The sequence below is a fragment of the Aplysia californica genome, unplaced genomic scaffold (genome assembly GCF_000002075.1).
Source record: "Aplysia californica isolate F4 #8 unplaced genomic scaffold, AplCal3.0 scaffold00038, whole genome shotgun sequence".
Lineage (NCBI taxonomy): Eukaryota > Metazoa > Mollusca > Gastropoda > Aplysiida > Aplysiidae > Aplysia > Aplysia californica.
The window spans coordinates 543,971-569,337 of record NW_004797308.1 but is presented as its reverse complement, the minus strand read 5'-3'; the positions used below and the strand labels follow the sequence as shown (position 1 = coordinate 569,337).

Genomic DNA, 25,367 nt, shown 5'->3' with positions numbered 1-25,367 from the left:
CTTGTTACTACTCTTTTGTAGCATATCTAATACTTTTCCAACGAGATCTTCCCTTCCTGTGACTTTGTCTTTGCTCAGGTTTTCAGTTCACGGGTCAGGCTTACCTGTTTTCTGTGTGTTTTTCACCCTTTGACTCGGGGGTTCTGAGCTTGGTAAAAGTCAACTTTAGCTCTCATCTGGAATTTACTTTACCTGGTATGCACACCCGGGCTCTCTACTCTCCACTGGACCAAATTTGAGTCACTGCTACATCATGCACGAAAGACACTTTTAACTTTTAAGGATGAGGGTGGGGTGGGATGGGAGGGACTTGCACCCTTTGCTTTGCCCTCACCGAGCTCCAAGAATGTCTCAATATCTGCTCACGGATATGTGGGTAGTTTGCCGGCGTTCTGGTGTGATTTGCTCATACTTTCCTACCAAACATCTATCGACCTTACTTATTTTCTTTGAATGTTACTCTCTATTAACATAATTAATCTTTGGCACTTACATGGCTATTTGTGTTGCAAGTGATGTAAAACTCTTCCTGGGTTCGAAACCTGACAGTGATGGAAAATGTTCCTCTCAAAATTGTTTTCCTTTTCCCTCCTTTCCTGCTCTCTAACCATGTTCTGTTATCTGCTTTTGTCTCCACTTTCTTCCCCCCCACCCCCCTTGCCACCTTCTCTGGGCACCTGACTCTTTCTGCAGCTCTCTTCTGCTACTCCTTGGCTCCTCGTTACTGCTGTCTTTTAGTTTCAGCCACACCCCTGATCTTAGGGTAGGTAAGATCTAACATTTAGCCTTCTCAGAGAAGGGCAAAAAATCTCGGAAGTCCAGTGTGCAAGTTGCGCACGTTAAAGATCCCTTCGGATCCAAAATCGATAAGAGTAGGCTTATGTCGCCTGCTGGGCAAAATTCAAAATTAACGTAATTCTTCCTACCAAACTGAAAATGTTTAATGTGTCCCGTTCGCTCATATTATTATATGACTTATGCAGTTGCGAGCAGTGTAAAACACCAATATAATCAAAACTATTCCCAAAACTAAACTTATTGATACAGTAAAGACAGGTTATTTCGCTTGGGGGAGGTAGCCTACAAGTACACCGTTTTCACTTTACCTGTTTCCAAACACAGTGGATGTTTTTCATTATAACATCCTTTTCTTGATGAGTGTTGGTGTCGTGTGTTCACTTGCTGTTTGAGTTTGAGTAAAGAGAAGCACATGGACACCATAATGGTCATTTGGAATTGGGGTGTTGGGAAAAAGAAAGACAAACAGACAGAAACAACAGAAGAAAAGTTTAAAAATGGGATCTACCAATGATTCCCTCCAACCACCTGCTTGCCTCATTGCAGACTGTTGAAAACAGCTAATTCCTTCTTAAAATTTGGACAATCTTTTGCTATAGGAGGCAAAGTTTGCATTTGACTGCTAAGTTAGTGTAAGACTGCCATACGCCATAGTGAAAAGTGGCAAAATTGTCTTTGTAAATAATGGTATAAGACTGGCAAATTATCTTTGTAAATGAGAGACTGGCGATTGTCTTTCTAAAAGACCATGATATAGTGAGTCTGACAGCCACTTTGTCGTTGTCAAAGATATGAGAATTTACCAATTTGTCATATTTAAAGACAAAGAGTAGGCCATTATGAAGGTAGAGCACTTCGTCCGCCGATAGGACACCAAATTGAAAGTAATGTTCTTACACAATATGTTTCAGGTGCACTTTGATAGTTTCCTCATCATGCCTGATAATGGACATGATCATACTCTGATTTTTAGCGCTACCTACTTTACGTACTTTTCTGATCCAGCGGCCATTTGAGTTCTAGCCCTCGGCCTAGATAGCGCTATCTAAAATTAGCCAAGAAAGTCTCTCTTTGTGCAATACAGGAGATTCTTTCTGTTTAACATGTTCAGAAGCCCTTTAATACTTTAAAAAAAAATAAACTGTGGTACAGGGAGATATTTACTGGACTGAACAAGTGACCATTTTTGCACAAAGAAAAATGGGTCATCATTTTAAAGCAAAGGAGGGAGGTGGTGAAAAGAATTTGCTCTGTATCTTTTTCTGGAAATTTTGTTTTCAAGGTCCTGAAGAACTCGGGGTCCGAAAGGTTTCATAATTTTGTTGATGTTTTTGCATTTGTTTTTCATGTCCAGACAAGTTTTACAAGCACAGCTGTGGATGGGATTACTGGGTGCTGAGTTTCGTTTGACTGTGTAGTGTAATGAGAGTTTTGGTCTCCTAATTTTGAGGGATAGCTTGTTAGCCTTGGCCTGGGGGCTCTCCAAAGGTGCACTTGATTCTTTTGTTAATATTTCTGTAGCTGAAATTTTTTTTGCAGGGAGAGGTAGCGAACCGCTCACCCTACCCTCCTCCTCCTTTCTCAGCCAGGCTTGGGACCATCCTTGACAGAGTTTTATCCGTTAAACAATGACAAAATTCTCCACAATAAGCTAACATTCAGACATGTGACGCAGCCATGTATATATATAATATATTATTATACACAACTCAACTATAAAATCCAAGCACTTTGAAAGTTCAGCTCTTTTATTTTCTTATGCCACAATCTCCATATGAAAACATTTCAAGCATAATGCAAGATACATAATTAATTCTGACACAAAATATCTTTATGGACGGATCTCGACAAAGTTAAGAAAGGAAGTTACTCACAGCAGTACATGTCATGTATCAATAAATAAAACAATGGTTTTGGTCACAGCACAACCCACCCTCCCCCCCCTCCTCAACTTCATTTTGCAAATTTCAATTACATGTATAACAAAAAAGAAATTTTGTAAATAAATTCTGAAAACCCCCAAAACAGCAGCCTGAAAATCTCTTTCACAAACGTCAAAGTATATTAAAAAATTACTTGAAATGACTTGGATTTTAAAGAAAAGTAAATTGCCTTATGTCTTCAATCCTGGCTTTGGATTTGAAAAATGTTTCCAAACATATTATATCATATGCCCTTTGTCAGTAATGGCTCAGCAGAAAATGCACCATGACAAGCTTTCAGCAAAGAATGATAAGTAAAAAAAATACGCTTTTCCTCAACAGAGAAGGCTCTCAGCTCCGACTGTAGAGAAGACGGCTTTGGTTGTTGGTTTACATAATGGCTTCATATAAAAAGAGACTAACAGCTAACTGTGCAATCATTTCCAGAACTTTAGTAAAATTGTGTCTTTCAAATCTGAAAGAAACCATCAAATTTTAAAAATCAATATCTATCATGCAGATAAAAGTGCTGAGATGACGTTTTTTTTACAAAAGATTCACATAGTTCCTGCAGTAGCTTCTGAATATTAAGGGCTATGCCCAGGTAACATACAGAGTTTTAAAATAAGATGTACATAATCTTTGATTAGATGTTAACATGTCCATACTCATAAACGGTTGTGTGTGTAGACTGATATACAAATTTTTTTTGCATAAAAAACGTTTGGACTTTGGACTAGCGCTATTTCTCTGACAATCCCAAGATTCTCAACCGTAATAATATGCACCATATTGTTCTCGATTGAAAGAAAATGCAACAAAGAGAGACAATCTTTTGAAGTATGAATTATACCCTAGTGTGTTCAAAATTGACAAAATATATTCTACAAAAGTCATGATTAAACCAAATATAAAACCAGAGACAGTTTCTGAATTATGCCCAAATATGATTACAAACCACGATATAATATTATATTCAACACAAATCATGACAAAATCTTTACCTCTAAATTTTAAGCATCTCTTTAATGGCTTTTTCTCCTTCATCTTTTAGAATTTATGGTTTAAAGTTCCAATGAATTTTTAATGAACTGATAATTAGATATTTGCAAAAGAACAAAAAAAACCAGAGACAATTTCTGAATTATGCCCAAGTATGATTACAAACCACGATATAATAATATATTCAACACAAATCATGACAAAACCTGGAGAAAATTTTGTATAATACAGTCCAGATATTGTTGTATAGTACAGTTCAGCAGCGTGTTTACCACAGATTTGATTGCTCAAAGTGTCTCCAGTATCAGAGATATCACAAACAGAGCTTGCATGGTTATAAAGAAAAAAAACAGTACATTGAAACAGACGACAACTTACAAAGATAAGTCACACACAATAAAATGAAAACTCAAATCTTCAACATACAGGACATGGACGCACACAGAAGTACATGCATAACCATAAAAATGAGGCTTATGTTGTAATCTACAGATTCAGCTTTTCAGTTTGAATATCTTCTTTTGGATTGGGCTAATGAAAAGCACATTAACGTAATGTTTGAGAAGCATAGAGAAAGAAAAATTAAACCCTAAATACTAGACAGGTGCAACAGAATAAGAAAGCAGAAACTTAGATCTTAGACCCCCACACACTTTTTAACCCTTAAAAAAGATCTCACCAAAAAAGATATCTCTTTAATCCGACAAAACATTTGTGCGCATTTTGTTTAGAACAGATGTACTTGGACATATGAAAAGTAAAGGGAAACACAAGAACTGTAAGCACACATGTAAACACACACACATAAAAAGACTGCATGGACATGTAAAAACAGGACAGTACAATTTTGACTTCTAACATAGTTTTCAGAAAGAAATGAAAGTTAAAACGAAAAAAAAAAGCTTTAAAAAAAGTTAAAGTTCACCAAAAAAGGGAAGTTCCTTCTCACAGAATTACCACTAAGTTCAAGACGGTTCCCCAATTCATGTATACAGGTGTGGCTAAAGAAAAGATAAACTCTTATGAAGAGTCTTTCCAAAGGACTTATTTTCAGGTCTGGCTAAGGAAAAAAAAAGCTGATACAACATTGAACCCAGTACTACAACAGTTTGAACCCATGACCCCAAGATCTTTCTTACATAGAAATGAGACAGATACATCTTTTGGCAAGACGAAAATGTGTAACACTTTGGCAGAATGAAATAGCATGAAATATTCAGTACTTCAGTACACTCACACATTGGTTTTGTACCACATTTATATCAGTGCATACTGATAAAAATAATGTTAAAATGTTACACGTAAATATATTTCAATGTTAATACTGTGATAAATTTTCTATCAAATACCCATATATAAAAGAGTCTTCATCTTTTTCACTCGGTCTCTTCCACAATGAAAACCACGAACAATGTATATATGCATTAGAACAGAACCAATACAAACAAACAGTCAAATCAATCTTTCTTGTCTTAAACAGAATAAAAATCATGAGCCTTTAAAACTTGCTTCAGGAAAAAATTATTGAGTGTACAGAGGCAATGCTTTTCTCCTGTCAACTTCAGTCTTTGGTGTATAGGTAGACAGAAGAGAAAAGGGCTAGTCTAGAATTGATCATGAGATTTAATAAATGTATAAAAATATTTGCCTTCATACATTATATTAAATTTCAGCTAAAACGCCATGACAAGGCATTGAACATTCTTCAGATTATATTTAAACATTAGAGAGAGGAAGATATCTGAAAATAAACTAGTTGTCACAGCTATGGTTTTTTTGGGTCAATATTACTCTCATCCAACAATTTTGCTTAACTTGAATTTTAACAGTTCCTGATCTATGCAGCCAACCTCACTGCAGGGTATTGGGCTTCAACACCTGTCCTAGCTTCTACGCACACATTAGTACCCTGGTGACAAACAACCCTAAAAAGCTTGACGCTAAGATTTTCTTTTTTTTAAAAAGGCGAGACAAACATCTCTAAAAAGCTTGACGCTAAGATTTTCTTTTTTTTTAAAAAGGCAGACAAACTAGTCATGCAAGTACCATTAAGCAGCTACTCTGACTGAGGGCTGAGGACGTTCAATCCCTGAGGACGACTCGAGACAGGTGGTATTGGCAGCTTCACACACCCCTGACGAGCTCTCCGCAGTTTGAGCAAACTCCGACGCCCTGGCCTCACACAGCTGGGCTTGGCATTGCGGGCTGAGACCTGGTTGAGCAGAGAAGGACCTCTCACCTACTGCAGGCAAGGGTCGTGGGTAGCGGCGAGCAGAGAATACTGGAATACGGAACAGGTGATTTTCTCTCTCCTCTGGTCGAAGACGCACAATGGGCCTCTGGCTTAGCTTGTTCCGAGACTTGTGATATGCACTGCAGGAAGAAAATACAACAGCTCGAGGTTAAGACCTAACTTGTGTCTAAATAACATCATTTTTATCCTATATAATAATAGAAAGCATATAAACAAGCAAATATTTCCCATGGACCTTCCTTAAATAATACACACAAAAATCTCAGGCAGATTGATAGATGCTCAAAGAAACTAAACTGATTATCAAGTCACCTCCCTCCCCCACACCAGGAAACTGGTCACTCAGAATTCTGGGGCATGCCACTTTCAAAATAAATCTGGTGTAAATTCTTCCATGTGTATTTAGCTATTTTAAGAAAGAAACTAGAAGCAAGGACAAACACAGATATGAGCATGAAATCATGCAGGCAAGGCAGAAAGGGGAGAAAGAGAAGCAGAAAAGGAGAGGCAGAAAAGGAGAACAGAAAGGTCAAAATAGAAAAAAAAAAGACAGCCAAAACAGTTAGTTGGAGAGGAGGAGAAAAGAAGAGAGAGAGAGACAAAAATTAGACAGAAAGAGAGAGATAGAGAGGGAGAGAGAGAAACAGAGGGGGAGAGAGAGAGAGAGAGAGAGAGAGAGAGAGAGAGAGAGAGAGAGAGACTGACAGACAAACAGACAGACAGAAGTACATGTAGTAAAACTAATTTTCAACATGTTATCCACGTAAAGCTAGAGCAATGAACAACTAGCTAAGTAATGCAATGAAACAGCGAGTCTCACTTGAAATCCTGGCCCTTAAGCTCTTTGAACTCCTGATGATGGTAGTCGTAACACGGGATGTGATTGTCGTCCGCCGCCCACGTGTGGTCAAACTGACCCGGGTTGAAGCCGACAAATCTCCCGTAAGCCTCCTCTGGGACAGCCGGGTGCAGTGGTAGACCCAGGCGTCGGGCTTCCGTGTCAACCAGCGGGTCATTGACCACAGACAACGGTGGGATGGCGTTCACATCTGGACCAATTCCCTGCAAGCCAGACTTGTGCAGCGGGTCTTTCAGCAGCCCGCGAAGCCTGTCCAGCTGGTTGCTGGAGTAGAAGCCTTTCTGGCGCAGCTCCGTCTCAGGGAGCACACGGTGGAAATGCTGGCGAATGTCGTCCACAACAATACGGGATTTCCAATCCTCTGCTTGTCTGGAAAGAGAGGGGAAAGATACGCAGTGAGAATTGAAAGGCTTTCTGAGGACCACTAGTTGAACCGACTGAAATCAGGCTTATGTCATCGAGAACTAAATGTATGCAAAATTTTCCTCAGTAAGCCACAGATTTACATTTTTTGCTGGTTCCTCATTTGATAGCCCCATTAAGTCTGATTTTAAATATGTTTTTACTTCGTTACCCCTGTCTTTGCATGTTGGACCTCCAAAAGATTTCAGACTGCAATTTTCAATTTGATCCAATACACCATTATTTTTGTCTATTGACAGAATTCTTGTCTCACTACTAAAAGACTGCAAGAAAAATGCTGACAGTTGGTAACTTACTGAACTTTCACTGCCATCTTCTCCTCCGCTTGTTTCACCCCTGGAAGGTGAATTGACAGTGGCTCCTTGTTGCCAAAATCAGGCTCTGGTTGAGCGTAGAGTTCAAGGTCTTCCCGCCGTTCAGGCCAAGGGAAACGACCCCGGTCTAGAGGAGACTTGAACTGATTAGCATGAAGTATGTTCTCGATCCATTCCTGGAAGATGACGAAAGACAGGATTTTGATATAGATAAATGGCTATACAACAATTTACTTGAGTAAAAAGCATCAGGACACAGACAAAGAGAATAAAAGTCTTGAAGCAAGTAAATGAAAAAGATCAGGAATAGATTGCTGCAATTAGCCCCTCTCATGGTGGAATAATCTATTCTCAGATATCCAAATACAATACCAATTCTGGAGTATCGTCCCTGCCTTCTTTCTTTGATCTTTTCAAATCTTTATGCTAAGCCAAACCTCTTCATTCCTTTACAATTATATCGTTATGTCTAGTAGGGTGTTAAAATAGATTAAAACAAACAAAAGAATAACTTCAGAAAATGCAACAAGGTGTGTATGCTTCCTGGGAAGCTGAGAGTGTTTCTGAGAGTTCTATGTTCTGCTTGGGTAATAATACAGTGTAAAACGCATAGAGCTGGCTGTCAAGCAGGGTATGCACTATGCAAATGCTATTTATATATTTATTATTATTATAATCATTATAATTATTATAATTATTGTTATTATTATTATTATTATTATTTTATAATTATTATTATATCAGCATTATCGGAGCAAAGTTGAGCTGTGGCGCTCATATGACCTTATGCAATTGCGAGCGCCGTAAAACCCTCTACTATTTAAAAAAAAAAAGAAAAAAAAGTTGAGCTGATTTAGCACATCTGAGAATGCTTCACCTCTTTGAGCTCATCAAGCCGAGCAAAGTCCGGTCGTCTTGGGTGCACGTTGCTGTCCTTGGTGCTCTTCATGCCCGGGAATATCCAACCCTCAGAGGTACGCCACATGGCCCGGTCTTCTGCCGCCGCCGCTTTTGCCTCCAGTTCTACATTAGCAGGGCAGAACATCGCCGACATAAACTCCTGGTTGTAGGCATATCTATAAGGGAGAAAGAGAGATGGGGGAAAGGTCACATGCTGATAAACACATTTGTAAATAGCCCTGAAAAATGTCATTACCTGACTTCTCCTACTTGAGATTTCATACATGTTCTGCATCTGCTTTGCTTTTGAAGGGAGTTGGTTGAAAACTGTAAATGGCATCATAATAAGTTGAGACATTTTGAAGTACCCTGGAAGATTTTAGAGAATCATTTACATCTAATTGTAACTGTTTCAGATTCCATCCCAATGGTTAAAAAAAAACCCCCAAAAATTAATGTATTTCTATAGCCCAGTTTCCTTCCCCCAAAAAGTTTAAAAAACAATACTCAAATTGCAAATGATTAACAAAAGAGAAAAAACAATTCTAAAGACTCACAAATGTAATATGAAGGTCACAAACTCTTCAATGTAATGAAAATTTATCTCTCTCAAAGCCTGAGGTTGTACTCAATGATTTTCATTCATGCATTAGAAAACACATTACCAAAAATATTCTTTTCTAAATAAAATTTTAAAAAGCTAAAAAAACTGCAAGTTCCATTGGATAATAATAATAATAATAATAACAACAATAGATAGCATTTGCATAACGCAAATTTCCTATCAACAGCAAGCTCCATGCCTTTTACAATCGACATCATTACCCCAGCTGACCTGATAGCATTCTGAAACAATCTCAACTTTTTGTGAAGCATACAGTACAAGCTGCCATTTTATAGGGGGATATATATCATAAGCATCATATAACACAGCCAATACTGTAAATAACAAAAGCAAGAATTCCCTGTTTGGTCCACTCACCTAGCTGTTGGGTCTTTTTCATTCAGGTACTGCCTTAATTTCTCCCTTGCCAGCTCTGTGGAGTTGAGCGACTGAGTGCTGTAATTGTGGGCAGGATCCACCTCCACAGAGATGCGAGGCTTCTTGTTCTTCTCTCGCTCCACACGGCACAGTTCACTTTGAGCCTGGACGTCTCGCTGAAACAAGACAGGTTATGGTTTGGAGCTGATGACAACTATAGTGGTGTGGCAGCTATATTGGTGGCCTCTCTCTCTCTCCTTGGTGGTATCTTAAATAGGAAAAGATTGCTCAGCTCATAGTTTACTGACAATATATTTTCAGTCTATAGTATTTCTTCATCTTTTTTTTTGGTGTGAAATTGCAGAAGAAAGTAAAGGATAATTCTTTACCTAAAATTGTAACTGATTTTTAAGAGTTTATCCAATTTTTTCCCAGAACATTGTGCACTTTACCTTTTAAGGTACACCACGGGAGCCTAAAAAGTCGATTTTGGTATCCAAAACCGATTTTTCGATTTTGGACTATTTTAGTAGAGCAACATCTGCTTTATCGATTGGAAATATTTTCAAGTGTCCAAAACATCTATAAAGTGCTCACATATGCCATGTTTTTTAACATTGTGTGGTAATAGAATGGTATGAATTCGTGTTTTTTAAAGTTTTCTCAAAACTATGATTTTCTTAGGGGGGTGGGTCACCTTGGCAGAGATATTTCTAAAAGTACTTGTCGCAGCTGAATCCCACTTTGCATGACTGCTTCTAGATAATATGTTTGCAACGTACTAAAAGATTATTGTGATATTGTAATAAGTCTTCCGTCAGTGTTAAAAAGATTGGCAGCATAACTCTGATTTGTGATCATTTTTTTGTCCAAGTATCGCATATGACACTAAAAGGGCAGTTACAAGAAAAGTATGAGACTTAGGAAAGTAAATCTTTAGTACGTTGCAGGTTGTATATACACAAACTCTGTGTGATAATATCAAGGCTGTATCAATTCAATCTTTTTCAGAATCCCTGTCAACAATTTGCGCAAATTTTGGTCTGTCGAACCCTTTGCATCTAAAAAATTTTTTAAATTGACAGTGAAATCATATAGGGAAAGTGTGTTTTTGTTTCTTGACCCATACTGGTTATTGGGAATCCCAGTATACTTAATTTAGAGCCCAAACACAAATTTTCATTTCAGCTGTACCTAGTTCACCGCTGCCCTATGACTTTTGTTTTGAAAGAACATCTATTTATATATTGTGACCACAGTCTCTTCAGTCTTAGAGGGAGGTCTGTTCCAGAAATAAACCCTGGCAGAGGACCGTAACAGGGTCTCTCACATTTGCAACCCACACAAGCGGACTTAAGTATTTGTTCTTTTCTGAGAATATTAGGTACTCAATCCCATTTATCCTAGGACTAAGGTTGTGAACAGCCAGAGAAATGTAAGTTATCAATCAACAAAGCCTGTTTGGACCAGGAATTGAATCAAAGTCTTTGATGTAAGAGGACAGCATCACTATCCTAATGAGCATTTACTGCCTAAAGAATGTTTTAAAAAATCGTTCTTCAAATGTAGAGCGTGCAGGAAACAATACTTCTGCAGACATGAAGTAAAAAAAAAAATGCATTGTCACTATGGCAGTATACTTTAATACAAAAGAAAAAGAAGCCAGCAGACAGGTAAAGGGGCCAAAGGAGAGGAAAAAAGTAAGACTAGGGAGGAACATGTTCCAACAACCCACTCCAATATGAAGCAGATAGCAAGAAGGAAAACATTTAAAAAACAGCGATCAGGTTAAACTATAAAAACACTATCATCATTACCTTTCTCACATCCTGTATAGGCCACGAACAAACATTTTCCACCTTGGAATCAGACGCTCGACAATTTTTGGGGATATGGAGTTATTGATATCATCTTGAGCCTTTGTGCCCTCGCCACCGGTACACTGGTGGCGCATACAATTGCCCGTATGCTTAGCCACCGGAACAGCGGTGAACGAGACCCCATCCCCTACCCGGCCCGCCTGGGACAAAACGCGCATGGGAAACTATGTTTACTGCACAGGAAGCGTTACTGGTTATTTTGAAGATCTTTCTGAATTAGATGCCAGTAATGACAAAGAATACCATGACTAGAATATGGAATGTGATCCTGACCATCACATGAACATTAATAATACTCGTATATTGCCCAGGAGCTCAGGCAGAGGGGCATGGTAGCCTACTTCAAAAGCTGTAGTGTCCTTGGAAACTGAAAATTTATCTTTTTTTTGTGCCTTTGATCAACATTTTTTTGTAAAATCCTCACTAAAATGTGTTTTTGATAGAACATAAAATGTGATGAGCAAAAAAACCCAAAAAATTCATTAAAAATTGCCAAACTTGCGGAAAATTGCCATTTTCTTTGATTTCATTATTTTGATGAGCGTCTGATTTCACCATGATGCCTCACATATTATTCCATGTCTTCCCACTTTTCTGTATATCATTCTCTGTGACTTATGAAAACAATGCATCCTTATCAGAACAGTATCACATGTGGGGGCATTGCTTGTTTGGAAGGAATAATAAACAGAAACAAATGCTGAAACAGTCCTTTCTAGTCGAATCTGCTTCTGCTGTGAACAGTTCTCCCATTTAGCTATGAAATGCCGACAGGTACATAATTTTTAAGTCACAAAATGAATAATATTCTGTATCTGGGACTATGATTTAAGAGTACACTGCCGAAATGTACCTAACCAATGAAAAGCCAAAATCAAGCTCTTTACTCACAATGTTGGCCTCCACGTAATTCTGCCTCTCCCGGCCTCTGCTGAGCTGCTCGATGTAATATGGATTAAAGTTGTCGATGGGAGTCCAGTCTCGCGATGGCTCCGCCTGGTACGGTTTTGGGACAGACACTGGAGCTTCCACCACCTCCTCCTGGGCTGACGGATGCAAGTCTGAGGAAATAGCACCAAACAAAGCAATATAACTTCCAAACAAAAATGGGGAAATTTGGAAAAAATATACTCAAACTGGCAAACACATCTCTGATTTAAAAATAACATTTTGAAAAGAACATTTTCGGTAATGTGTTCTCTAATGTAAACCGAAGAACATAGAGTTATCACAGTGGGACCTGATTTTTGCATAACAAAACCTCAAATCTTCAGAGAGAGAAATTCTCTCTTTTGTATATTCAAACTGGCACACTCGTCTTTGATTTAAAAAATTTTTTTTTTTACCAAGTATCAGGTGAGTTAACCCTGCTGCTTTTTTCAATAAAACTCACCTTCAAAGTCCTTCTGGGTGAAGGGTACGCCAAACTCTCGGCTCATAGAAACAATCATGTCCGCTGTCGGGAACAACTCGCTCCTCACCACATCCGTCATCTTCTCCATCTTTGTCATCTGAGGAGAATAGGAATTTTGAATTTACTGTTCCGAGGCACAAGGATCTCATGGTTGTAATAATACTAGAGTGTATAGAACATATTGTAGAGCATGGGTATGTGCTATATATGTGTGGAATCGGGCGCATCCTCAATTTTTGGGCATGTGGAGTTATTGGTGCCATCTGAAAGCTGATTTATTCGCCTTGCTTTAAATGAAATAGATATCCATTTATCTTGAATAGAACTCGAGATATTTGCGATTGAAGGAAGTGAGTCGCCGGGTTTCAGTGGTGAAATTAGCGAGCAAATGGCCGCCAAAGTTTGGTAACTCCAATAGCTAAAGAAACCTTGAAAACAGAAAAATGATATATTTTGTGTTTTTAATCAATGTTTTTCAGCAAGATTCACATGGAAATGTGTTTTTATTTGAACATAAATGTGATTGAGCCAAAAATAAAAATTTGGTAAAAAACATTTCCAAACTGGCAGAAAAATGCCTGTATCTCCGATATCTGTATTTTGATGAGCGCTTCATTTCACCAGGCTGCCTCACATATAATCATTATTATTGTTATCATTATTATTGTTATCATTATTATTGTTATCATTATTGTTGTTATTTTTATATCATTATTATTATTATTATCATCATCATCATCATCATTATTATAACTATTAGTATTGTAATCATCATTATTATCATTATTATTACTATTGTCATTATCATCATCTTTGAAGGAAGACAATGTTAGCAAAAGCACAACAATACACATGTGAAGTGGTAAAAATTAAAAGAACAAATCTGCATTACTATTGGGATCCACAAAAAGTCATCACCCAAAAAAGAGGTGTTATATTAATTCAAGTTAAAGAACAGTGCTGCTGAGGGTGCAACATTTTGATACACTCATATTTTCCTCACATTGGCCAGGTCTGTGAATGTACGTGTTTTTATGCCCACATCGACACAATGTACGATCATTTAGGAGGCGAACCTCCAAGCCTGCCTGTCAAGGCCAACCCCAGGCTGAGAGAAAGATACAACATCCCAGTAGAAAGCTTGATATACTTGATAAACATTTTCTCCTCACTCAGGAATTTAACTTGGCTGTCCGGCAAGTAAATGCAAAGCGCAAAATCCCAACACCACAAACACAGGTGCATGGTCTGTGGCATTTACAATTTTCAGTATATAAAAAGAAGCAAAGCCATAATACACAGCATCAGGCAGCTCCTACCTGGTCAAGTTTGATGAGAGCGTCAAAGCAGGGGCGCAGTACCATGTCTCTGACATATAGCAGAGACTGCTGCACGATGAGGGACAGAGGCTCGTGCAGCTTGACCCGGCACAGGTCAACATCCAGAGGCCCGTACAGACGCTTGCCAAAGCTCATATCAGAGTTGAACAACACTTGAACATCTGGAGCAGAAACAGCACAATTCATGGAGAAGTTTTCGAAAAAAAATGGGTGGGGGAAGGGCTAATCAGGATCAATGATGATGAAGAACTTTTGTCCGTCCCCTCACAACAAAAAATATATTCTTGTAATTATACAGGATAGCAATAAAGACTTTCTTTTATCAAAACTCTCAGAAAATCAGTTTATTCTCTCTTTGTGTGTATCTCTCTCTCTTTCTCTCTCTCTCCCCCTCCATTACAACCCCTTAGCTAATCTAAGTCAAGGAATATCATTAAAGGTATACTTATCTTTTGTGTATTCATTTTTTACATTTACGTTGAAAGGCTAAAATATTCTTATGAAATCTATCTTCAGCAATCAGCTGCGGCTAGCAAAATAAGAACTGTCTCAGACAAAACAAATCTTATTTCTTTATTAAGCCTACAGTTTAATGACTGCAAACAACATAACTGACTTGCCTCCGACAAAATGGTCCTTGACGTCAGGGACAAGCCCACCCATGACTACTGTGCACTTACCAGAGTTCTCTGGCTGTGGCAGGGCCTCCCACAGCTTGCCGATAGCTTTGTCCCTCAGTCCCTCCAACACAAACAGATGGTGCTCTCCGTCCAACACGTGGAAGCCGGTCACTATGTCAAGGTCAAGGCTGCACTGCTGTACACTGAGACACAAAGAAAACAAAAAGTCTAACGTTAATTAAAACAAAGCAAAGCTACTAACAAGTAACTTCCAAAAGCAGCACAAAAAGTCAATTTTCAGTGCTTTCTGCCTGAAATTTAAAAAGAAACCTCAAGCCTCCACAAATATCACTGAAACTCATTTGCACAACCCACATTATTGTCCATATATTTGTAAAGGCATCAACAGAGAGCAGGCTATTGTATATCTTTACTTTTAACGCTCTTTTTACTTTAAAATGGTTTTATTTGTCTTCAGCTACCTCATGTTGTGCTGATAAAAAGCTTTGCTCTATGTTAATTTCAGAACATCTCAGACCTGCTCTTCTACTTTGCTTAGATGACTAATAACCTAGAAGACAGAAAGAAAAAAACCAGACAAACAGACAAAAATTAGGCCAGACACATATCACCTTCAGCTGTCCACCAAAAAGCATCGAGTACTATTGTACAGGGTGCGTTTTTCTTCAGTTCTAAGAAACTAGGACTACTTGGGTAAGAACCTCGCTCTAAATATGGGTTGTTTGAAGATTTCTCCAAACTATTGTGGAAATGAAGAATAATTTGGAAACATCCCCCCCCACCCCTCCCCAATACAAGTACATGCACACATAAACGAACATGATATCAGATAGGTACAGGCATATGCGCACATACAGACAATAGCCTTAATCATTCAGAAAATGGTTTGGCATTCCGAATTCAGAAGACATTCCCAATCCCAAAGACTCACACAGACAGTTTGTATGTTGACAATGCTGCATCGATGACATGCTGTGGCATTGTGTCCAGTCCCAAAGCTCGTGCGTTGAAGCCCATGATCAAAGCTTGGAGCTGGTGCAGCATGGTCAAGTTATGGTAGCCAAACAGGAAGATGATGCGGGAGAATGGGCACTAAAATAAACAAGAAGGGTATTGCTTTTAGTTTTAGTAAAATTTTTTGTCACTTACAACACATTCGGGTCAAATATCTGCTGAAGATTAGAGGTGTTACTAGAATGTAAAATATAAACAGAAGAGAGAGTAGAGATAAGAAATAAGCAAGATAAATGTGTCATAGGAAAGAAGGAGCAAACCACACCACAGTACCCACCAACCACTCTCAAGGATACTTGAAGAACACCTGTTGCTCTCTTCAAATATTCAATGACCTTTATTTTGGCATATTTGTACAGCACTACTGCATATGTATACAACTGAGAGGGTGTGCACTTGTGAATAGTTAGGTGTAGACTCGTAAATATTTGTGTGTGAGTGTGTGTGTGTGTGTGTGTGTGTGTGTGTGTGTGTGTGTGTGTGTGTGTATCAATCTATTTGTCAGGCAACATCTAGAGTATCTAGGGATGACATCATCTGTATTTCCTTCATCTTCATAACTGAAGCTCTCTGAAAAGCTAACACATGAAACTAAAATGAAAAGAAATAAGAAGCACAATAACACAAGAAACATAAAATGTACGCAAACATAAGTTCAAAGTAATCTTCACCTCCTTAGAAGTTGGGATGTATTCTTTAGACGCCAGTTTTTGTGGAGTGGTCAGTGGGTGAGCCAGTTTAATCTTCACTTTCAGCATGGCCGTGTCCTGGATGTAGTGACCAGCAGATAGAGGTCGCTCAACTGTGGACATTAAGCAGTTTATTAAGATGAGATAAGATTACATGAACTATTAAAAGGAAAAACACTGTTTATTTTGATGGCTGGTGCAAGACTCCGACAAATGTTGTTATCGATCCAGCCAACAAATGCCAAACTGCAAGGAGTTTGCCTGAGTCTTGCATCCAGCAATCGATTTATTGGGATAACCAGAAGCACACTGACAGAACAACAATCAACCAGTGGAAGGAAGGAGCAAAACAGAGACAGAAACAATGGAAGTAGAATAAAACCGTTAACAATGTTTATAGTATGAGTTTAACCACATTTGAAACACAATTAAGTCATATAATAAGTGTCGAATATTAGAGATGTTACCAGATAGTAAAATACAGATAAAAGAAGGAGGAGAGGTAAGGATGATAAAAGTTTGATAGGAAAGAAGGAGCAAATCACACCGGAGCCCCCGCCAAACAACCACACGCCTTGTAAGATAAGTTTACTCAGAACGAGACATGGAAACAATAGACAGGAAATGAGTGGAGTGGTTCTCACGGTGACATTAAATATGGTTCCATTGGGGAACAGGATAGGGGGTGCCCACGTCCCTCGTGACCCATTGGAGCAAAGGGAAATAGGACTAATGCTAACATTAAAAAAACCCAACTCAGCTGACAGTGAGTGAACGCATATCTCCTCAAAAATTATTTGCATAAACACCATTTCACATCATCACTCACCACCGTCAGACCTAATACCATTGTTCTCAGATCCAAGACAAACATCTATATTGCTTGAATCTCTACTTGTAACAGATACACGTTATAATAACTATGTACATAATAAAATTTTGAAAACTATCATATGCACCTTCTTCTACTAATCAGATGGCGTCAATCTCATAGAAATGGGCAAGTGACCCCCCCCCCCCCAAAAAAAAGAGAAAAAAAAAGGAGTGAAGTGGTTCTCACCTGGGCCATCCACAGCCCCGGCCACACCCACTATCTTCCCTGAGGATGACGTGTCCAGGCCCAGCAGATCCGGCACAGGGCAGTTGTGGATTGGGACGGTGATCTCCAGGTAACGGTGACCCAGCAACAGCTCCGACAGGTCGAGGCGAGCCACACCATACGGGTCCCAGGGTTTGTCTCTCCCATGAAACGGATTGTGAATAGTGCGACGACCTAGAGCAAAATATATCATATATATTTAGAGACCAGATGAACTACAAATTCTAAATACACAGTAATTTCTTAGAAAAAGAAAAAGACGATGAAAATAGAATGGTCATTTTGTGCCGTGAAAAAATTATGTAGCAGGCAGAGAATGTAGCAAACAGAGGAAAAAGCAAAAAAGATATTGAATTCTCTGTATGGCCATACCAAACTTGTTAACAAAAAAAGTTACAACTTTAGCCTCATTATAATTGTCTGATTGGATGAGGATATGCATTGATAAAATAAAAGTACTCAAACAGTTTTCCTTTGTTCTGTTTTGTCTTTTCTTAAAGCATAACAATTGCAACCATGTTAAAACATTTTCTATAAAACTTCTACACATCCAGCACTTAATCAGGACATAGAACCCCCCAAAAAAAGAAAATGGAAAGAAAATAAAAGCACTCACTTTCAACGGTCCCCACGTTGGCAATTTTCTCATCCTCCAAGTCATCACCAAATAACGTTGGCTTCAGAGCCACTTCCTCAGGTTTACGGTCACGGTCGTGGACCTCAATCTCCATTGGTGGCCCATTGAGATATTCTCTCAGCTCCGACTTTTCCATTGTACCTGTGAATACAATTGGGGGAAAAAATCGTTTCATGACCAAGCCGCAGACATACCAACAGCCATATCTGCCTAACCAATCATGTACAGAGAAGTCAGGGTCTTACTCTCTTTCACACAAACATACACACACATACATACACATGCACACACTCACGCATACAGACACACTCACATGAACGCATGCATGCATGCACGCACGCACGCACGCACGCACGCACGCACACACACACACAAACACAATGCATATTATTCATCATGCACAAACACACTATCTATCTCCATAGTACAGTACAGAGCAGGACAACCCTTGTCTTTTATGTCCTTTATGTCCACCATTACTCACCTAAAAGAACCACATTCGTGTCCTCCCAGTAGAGATCTTTGTCATGTTCTTTGCCTGGGGTGACATGTTCTGGCTCTTTGAAGAACCGGTACTTACAGTACACTGGGTGACACCTGAGGGAGGTTGACAAAAGAGAAAGGTGTTACGGTCATGAAGGCAACACAATGAAAAGAAAAGTTCTTTTTAAAGCTTGTTTGAGAGTACTTCTTGCATCTGATTTCACAACATCATGACACAAATATATTCTTTTCCAATGTTTGAGTGCTTTTAAAATGGCAGTTTGTGCTGGTTGCTTCCCAAGAAGTTGAGATTTTTTAAAGATAAGATAATAAAAGAAAAGATAATAGTTCATTATTCCAGAGGGAAATTTTTCTTGGCTGCAGAGGGCTGTAAAAACACATGCAGGTATACATAAAAATTTAAATTATATATTACTCTCAATTAAATTCAATATGAAAAGAAAAGTAGAGCTGACAAAATGTACACATCACATCAGATGCATCATTCAAACACGTGCAGGAATGCAGAGACCACTTACTTCAACCTCAGATCCGCGTATGAGAGTGGTGTTGAGGGGAGACTTGAGACATTTTTCACTTGTATGATCATAGGGTTGAGCTCTTCCTTCTGGGAAGGGGAGAGCAAGGGCAGGTTGACGGACACACCAAGAAACACGTCCTCGACACCGGCAAGTGGCTTCTCCAGGCGACTCGCAACAACTTTGCAGTCTGGGGATAACAAAACATGCTGGGTTGCCAATTGCAGGGTATTGCCACAAATTTAAAAAAATGAAAAAGTCAGTAGTAGTAAATGTTTTACAACACTTGTAGCACAATAATGTCAGATAAGTGCCTAAGGTTAAAGGGGTTACTAAAGGTGTAACATACAAAGAAAAGATGGAGGAGGGAAAATAACAATGAAAAAGGAAATGGAGAGAGGGGGTAATGAAGGGTAATCATGTTTTAGTTTTATAATTTGAGAAGGCAATATGTATAGCTGTGTCAACAGAACGATAGCTGGCTGCAAGACTCCAACAAACACCACAGCACAAAATGGCGTTTGTCAGAGCCTTGCATCCAGCCATCAAGAATTAGGTGAACTCACCAACCAGCCACAGGCACAAATGTCTCTTGTCATGTTTGAGCAACACATCAGTTCACTGGATGTGCCTACCATGTTTACCATCACACAAACACAAACACATACGTATACACCAACATATGTACACAAACGACAGATGTTTGAAACAGTGTGTGGCTCATTTGAGTTAAAGATTTTTTAAAACCTAACCACAAGAATACCACATGTGATTACTATATCTAACAAATATCACAGCTTAAAATTCTCTGAACTATACACCTTATTGTAAAATGAACTCCTAGGACATAGAATTGAATGAAATACTATTCTACATAAGACTTAAAAACTTCTGGAGTTGACTAAAACACTTTTTTGGGGGGTAGAATGGCGTCAGAATTGAAAACTTTAGTGTTTGTGAAACGACACTGACAAAATGGCACTTTAATATACTTGTAGTACTTCATAAATACACAACTGAAGTCACACATCCCTGTAGTCTTGTTCCACTAATAATGCAGCCACACTATTTCCTACCTCCAAAAAGAAGCGCCAGTCGAAGAGGAATCATGCAGATGCCATATTTCTTTATGCGTTCAGCGTTAGCCCTGGCTTGCTCTGCCAGCTGTTTCTTGAGTTCTCTGTCTTCCTTGTTACTCGACGCTTTCCTCACAGATTTGTCTGTCCAGAACAAGAGCAGAATAGATAGGGAACTCATGCAGTATGATTTACTAAATTAATCTCATAGGCTGAAACTATCTGTGAATGACAGGAAAAAATCGAAGATGTTATGCTCTTACCATATAAAAGGTTTCTTGAAAAATTATTTTAACACACAAAAACACACTTCTTGTTTTATCTTAGTAAGAATTTTACGGCACTTGCAACACAATAATTAAATCACTATGCACCGAAGATTAAGGGTTTTACAAGAGCATAACAAACAAAATAAAAAAGGAGGAAAGATAAGGACGATAGGTGTTTGACAGGAAAGAAGGAGCAAACCACATCAGAGCATCCGCCAATCACCCACAAATACTCTTCAGATTCAAACGGTGAGAGAAGACTCAAAAGTCAGCCCATTGTATATCTATATTATTTATAGAGTATGCTGACTCCTGACTTTTATAAACAAGAGTCAGCGCACACTATAAAGAATATTAAGATCGACCTCAACAATGCTTGAAAAAAATACGTCTTAACTTTACCAGAGGAAAAAACAAAGAAGTAAAGGCCTATCAAAAATAAGGGAGGTGGAGAGAAGAGAAAGAGAGAGGGTAGAGAAAAGAGAAAGTAGAGGGAAGAAGCTACCAGCGACTGTGATGTAGTGATTAGGTGCTTCATCGTTACAAAAAAAAAGTCATCATACTTCTTCTAGTTGCACAATTAAAGCATAATATCATCGACATGTTATAATAATAATAATAATTGCATTTATATAGCGCATATCCATGCTCAAGAGCATGCTCTATGCGCTTTACAACTATTATTACCCCAGCAGACCCTCTGAGAACACTCAGAAACATACTCGGCTTCCGCGGAAGCATACAGTGCAAGCTGCGGATTTCACACGCTCAAACACTATCAAACTGACAAGATCGTTCACTGTCTATAGCCAGGTACCCATTTCCACCTGGGTGAAGTGAGGAAAATTTGTGCAAAGTGCCTTTCCCAAGGACACAACGTCGGGCCCCTGACTGGATTCGAACCCACGACCTAACGGTTGCGAGTCCGAGAGCTTAACCACTAAGCCACCAACGCCACATTAGCCCATGGTACATTCCCCTCTTTGTGTCTCACCATCACCAGGTTCCAGTGAGGCTGCGTTTGATCTGGTTGGAGCTCGGGAGTTGGCCGGGGATTTGGTGGGAGAGGGAGTGACACTCTTGGAATCTTTTTTGGCGGAAAGTATACCCCCACCTCCTGCACCTCCCTTCTTTTCCCTTGGGGATGACCTCTCTTCAAGCCGCTCAGTCCCTGCCAGTTGTCCCAGACGGCTGAAAGCTCTGGAAATACGAAAGCAAAACTTGTAAATAATATAATGTTCATTTGTTTGCTATAAGAGGCACATCAACGTAATGATTAATTATGTACTCTAAAAAGAATCAACACAACAGACAGAATCTATAGACTGGGAAAGAAGTTAGGCAAACGCCTGTGCCTGCACTACCCGTATGAAACCCAAAAAGAGTAATGAGCAAATATGAAAAATCTAATTAGGTTAGTGGAAATGTAAAGATTTCAAGGTCAGAGAGATATGAAGCTAAAAACTTTCTAGAATCAAGTATGTTTTTTTTAAAACTTCCAAATCATCAAACTTACAAAGGACAAGCATTCTGTTCATGAAAAGATACAGTTCAAAAGAAAACTACACAGATACATTCATGGTTAAAATATTCAACAAAAAAATAGAATGCCTTTCCTTTACAGGGGAAAAGACAAAGCTAAAATAAGGGAGGTCGACAGAAGAGATAGAGAGAAGGTAGAGAAATGAAGCTACCAGTATCTGTGGTGTAGTGATTAGATGCTTCATTGCGCAAGCAGTAGACCTGAGTATGATTTTTGTGAGAGAACAATTCTTATGGAGTACCTCAGTCTTCCTGCTGGGACATTGTATTCCTGTCAGCCCAAGTTGGCTGTGACAGGCAGAGTCAAAGCCCACCTCATAAATGATCTAAATTGTTCATATAGGGGCGTAAAGCACCACCGTTAAAAAAAAAGCTGGACTCAACAATGACATCACTTACATAAAAGAGGAACAAATCAACATGTTTGTCGGTTTAACATTTCCCCCTACACATAGCAAGATGACACAAAGATCACATCAGAGAGGGATAGTAAAACATGCAGAGAGAAATAGGACTAAACACCAGCCCTCTCACCGTCCATCTCTCCCATCCTTGCTGGGAACAGCTACCAGAGTCTTTGAGGAGGCTGTAGGGGAGATAATTCCTGACCTGCTGCGACGACTCTCGGCAGCTGACATAGCTATAAAAGGAGAAGACCAAAAAAAGAAAGCTTGTAATATAGTGAAACTTATTAAAACATTGTTATAAATGCAAAAAAACCCAAAACAAATACCTCAAAGTCAAAAGACACAAAGAAAAGAAAGTAGTACAGTAAAACCTGTCGAAGACCATCACCAATTGTCGAGTGGAAAAGGGTCACCTTAGACAGTTGGTCACCTTAGACAGTCATTACAATATAGAAAAAACGCCAGGGGGGAAGTGGGATGTGGTTGTTTGTACAGGTAGTCGTTAGAGCAGGTTCGACTGCGCCTATGTGATCTATCAACGCCTTCCTCTTTCTACCAGCAAACGGGGAGAAAAATACTGCTGAGTCCAACAAAAAGAGGTAATTGTTTTCTCCGATATAGAAAAAGCAAAGAAACTGGAAAAGATAAACAGAGCATTGAAACAAAAACAACATTTTTGTCAGTAGTCAGTAGCTATATGTGAGGGAAAAAAACAAACTATTATCCAATTTTAAAACTGTCTTCTATACTCACAGTGCTTCCGGCTGCCGTACAAATTTGGCACAGACACTTGTGAGGGCAAAGGTCGCACTGGCACACCCTTTTTTGGCTGCTGGTTTAGGAAATTCTTCATCTGCTTGGTCACCATGGCTTTGACCCCTCCAATGTCTTCTGGTTTTTCACCTGAGAAGAAGCAGCATAACCATGTTTGGGGTTGAGTTTTAGTTTTTTAGAAAAGGGGAGCACATCAGTACAATAACGGCCATTTAGAGCCCAGAACAAAACAGACAGACAGCCATACTGTCGTGCCAAGGCAGACTGATGTATCTGCAAAAATGATTAATTCATCTTCGTTTAAATGGACGCCCATACCCATCTTGTGTCAAAGGCAGGAAGATGTATTTGCACTACAAATAGGATATTTCACTATGACAAACAGACATAACTGAAGGGCCATGCCCATATTTCCAATGGCAGCGTGACATAACTCAAAATCATAAAAAGTGCAGATACGTCACTCTGCCTTGGCACGGCAACATAGTACAAAGAGAAAGGAAAGAAGTAGGATCTACACGAGGTGCCCTTCAACCACCTACCCAACAGAGCTTCACAGGGATGTTCACTCAAAATATGATTGAGGAATAGTTTCACAAAGTCTGAAAGTATCAGCATTAAGATTCATCTTCTTTATCCTCACTCCTCTGCTAGATCTTCCAGGCAGTCTTCAACTTACTGCATAAATTAGTTTAAAGTACACTGCATATCTCCTCACAGTTGCACAGTGTCCCTCCCCTTTGTGGAAGTCGTAAATGATTCAAACAAACCTGATTTCCTTCCCTACTGATGAAAGCTTGATCTAGAATTTACCTGTGTATTGTGCTTGAACACACTCCATCTACCTGAATGTTTAGTAACCAATGCATACTTAATTTGCATCATGCCCACACAGGATTCAGGAGTTTTCTCCCCTAATCCAAGAAAAATAGGTTTTAATCATGACAACCTTATTATTAGGGTCACATTTTTGCACTTCCATCCATTAAAACAATTTATCCAATAACAGTAACTTTTTCTTGTTTTTCCTTCACTTGTTCCCTCTTTTTGTTCCCTGGTAAAGAATCTTGTCTTATCATATTTCCTAAAAGAAAATAAACTCCTGGTCTCTTCTGCATCTTTCAAAACTTCTCGCCATTTTTTTTTTCAAATTAAAAAAAACAAACAACCAAAACTTATAATTAGGGATGAAAAAGATGTTAGGGAACCCCCCCCCCCTCCCAGATTATTCACCAACCTGGACAAACCTAGCATTGGTCCAGGCATTTTGGCACAATAGGCCAGTAACAAGGATTTCCCTAAATGTAACCCAACAACAGCAGCAGTGACGAGAACAATGAAAACTTAAAAAGCAAAGTAAAGTCTCACCTGGCTTGGGCTGAGGCAGTCTGAAGGCTTTCGGCCTGTCAAATCTGGCGCGGGTGGAGCATTTGTCCTTGGTGTCCCACACCCTCAGCTCCACGTTGTGTGTGAACATCTGCAGGAGCATCTCCTTAGTCACTGTCACTGTGTGGCTGCAAGAGGAGAACAAGGCAAAGGATGTCGGTAACATTATGTTCTATACACACAGAGTATGACCATAACAGTATGTTCCATACACACAGAGGATGACCGTAACACAATGTTCCATACACACAGAGTATTTTTTTTTAGTAAGAGTTTTACGGCGATTGCAACACAATAAGGCCATATAAGTGCTAAAGATTAGAGGTGTTACAAGAGAGTAACAAACACAAAAAGGAGGAGGAGAGAGAAGGACGATAGTTTATTGTTTTTGGAAAGAACGAGCAAACCACACCAGAGCACCCGCCAACCACCCACAGAGTATGACCGTAACACTATGTTCTATAAATGCAGAGTATAACAGTAACATTATGTTCCATACACACAGAGTATAACAGTAACATTATGTTCCATACACACATACACACAGAGTATAACAGTAACATTACGTTCTATACACACAAAGTATGACGGTAATATTATGTTCAAACCATACTGAGGATAATTCTAACATTATGTTCCATTCCCACTCACCAAAGTGAAGCTAAAGATTATTCCCCTTTCTGCAAAGTCTTGATTGTGCATACATCATCTTGACTCTATCTA

General features: G+C 39.0%; 1 protein-coding gene across 1 annotated transcript in view; it reads right to left on the bottom strand.

The window, feature by feature from the left end:
- Nucleotides 1–4,019: 4,019 nt before the first annotated feature.
- LOC101855402 overlaps nucleotides 4,020–25,367 on the bottom strand; it is a gene marked incomplete in the record, with an annotated part of 40,259 nt that continues 18,911 nt past the window's right edge. The window contains 20 exon segments of the mRNA XM_013091501.2: nucleotides 4,020–6,095; nucleotides 6,797–7,204; nucleotides 7,555–7,748; nucleotides 8,450–8,648; nucleotides 9,455–9,630; nucleotides 12,226–12,395; nucleotides 12,728–12,845; nucleotides 14,068–14,249; nucleotides 14,769–14,911; nucleotides 15,661–15,821; nucleotides 16,415–16,545; nucleotides 17,493–17,705; nucleotides 18,148–18,309; nucleotides 18,653–18,765; nucleotides 19,191–19,380; nucleotides 20,267–20,410; nucleotides 21,530–21,735; nucleotides 22,612–22,717; nucleotides 23,238–23,387; nucleotides 24,627–24,772. Coding sequence (XP_012946955.2) covers nucleotides 5,771–6,095; nucleotides 6,797–7,204; nucleotides 7,555–7,748; nucleotides 8,450–8,648; nucleotides 9,455–9,630; nucleotides 12,226–12,395; nucleotides 12,728–12,845; nucleotides 14,068–14,249; nucleotides 14,769–14,911; nucleotides 15,661–15,821; nucleotides 16,415–16,545; nucleotides 17,493–17,705; nucleotides 18,148–18,309; nucleotides 18,653–18,765; nucleotides 19,191–19,380; nucleotides 20,267–20,410; nucleotides 21,530–21,735; nucleotides 22,612–22,717; nucleotides 23,238–23,387; nucleotides 24,627–24,772 — 3,637 coding nt within the window.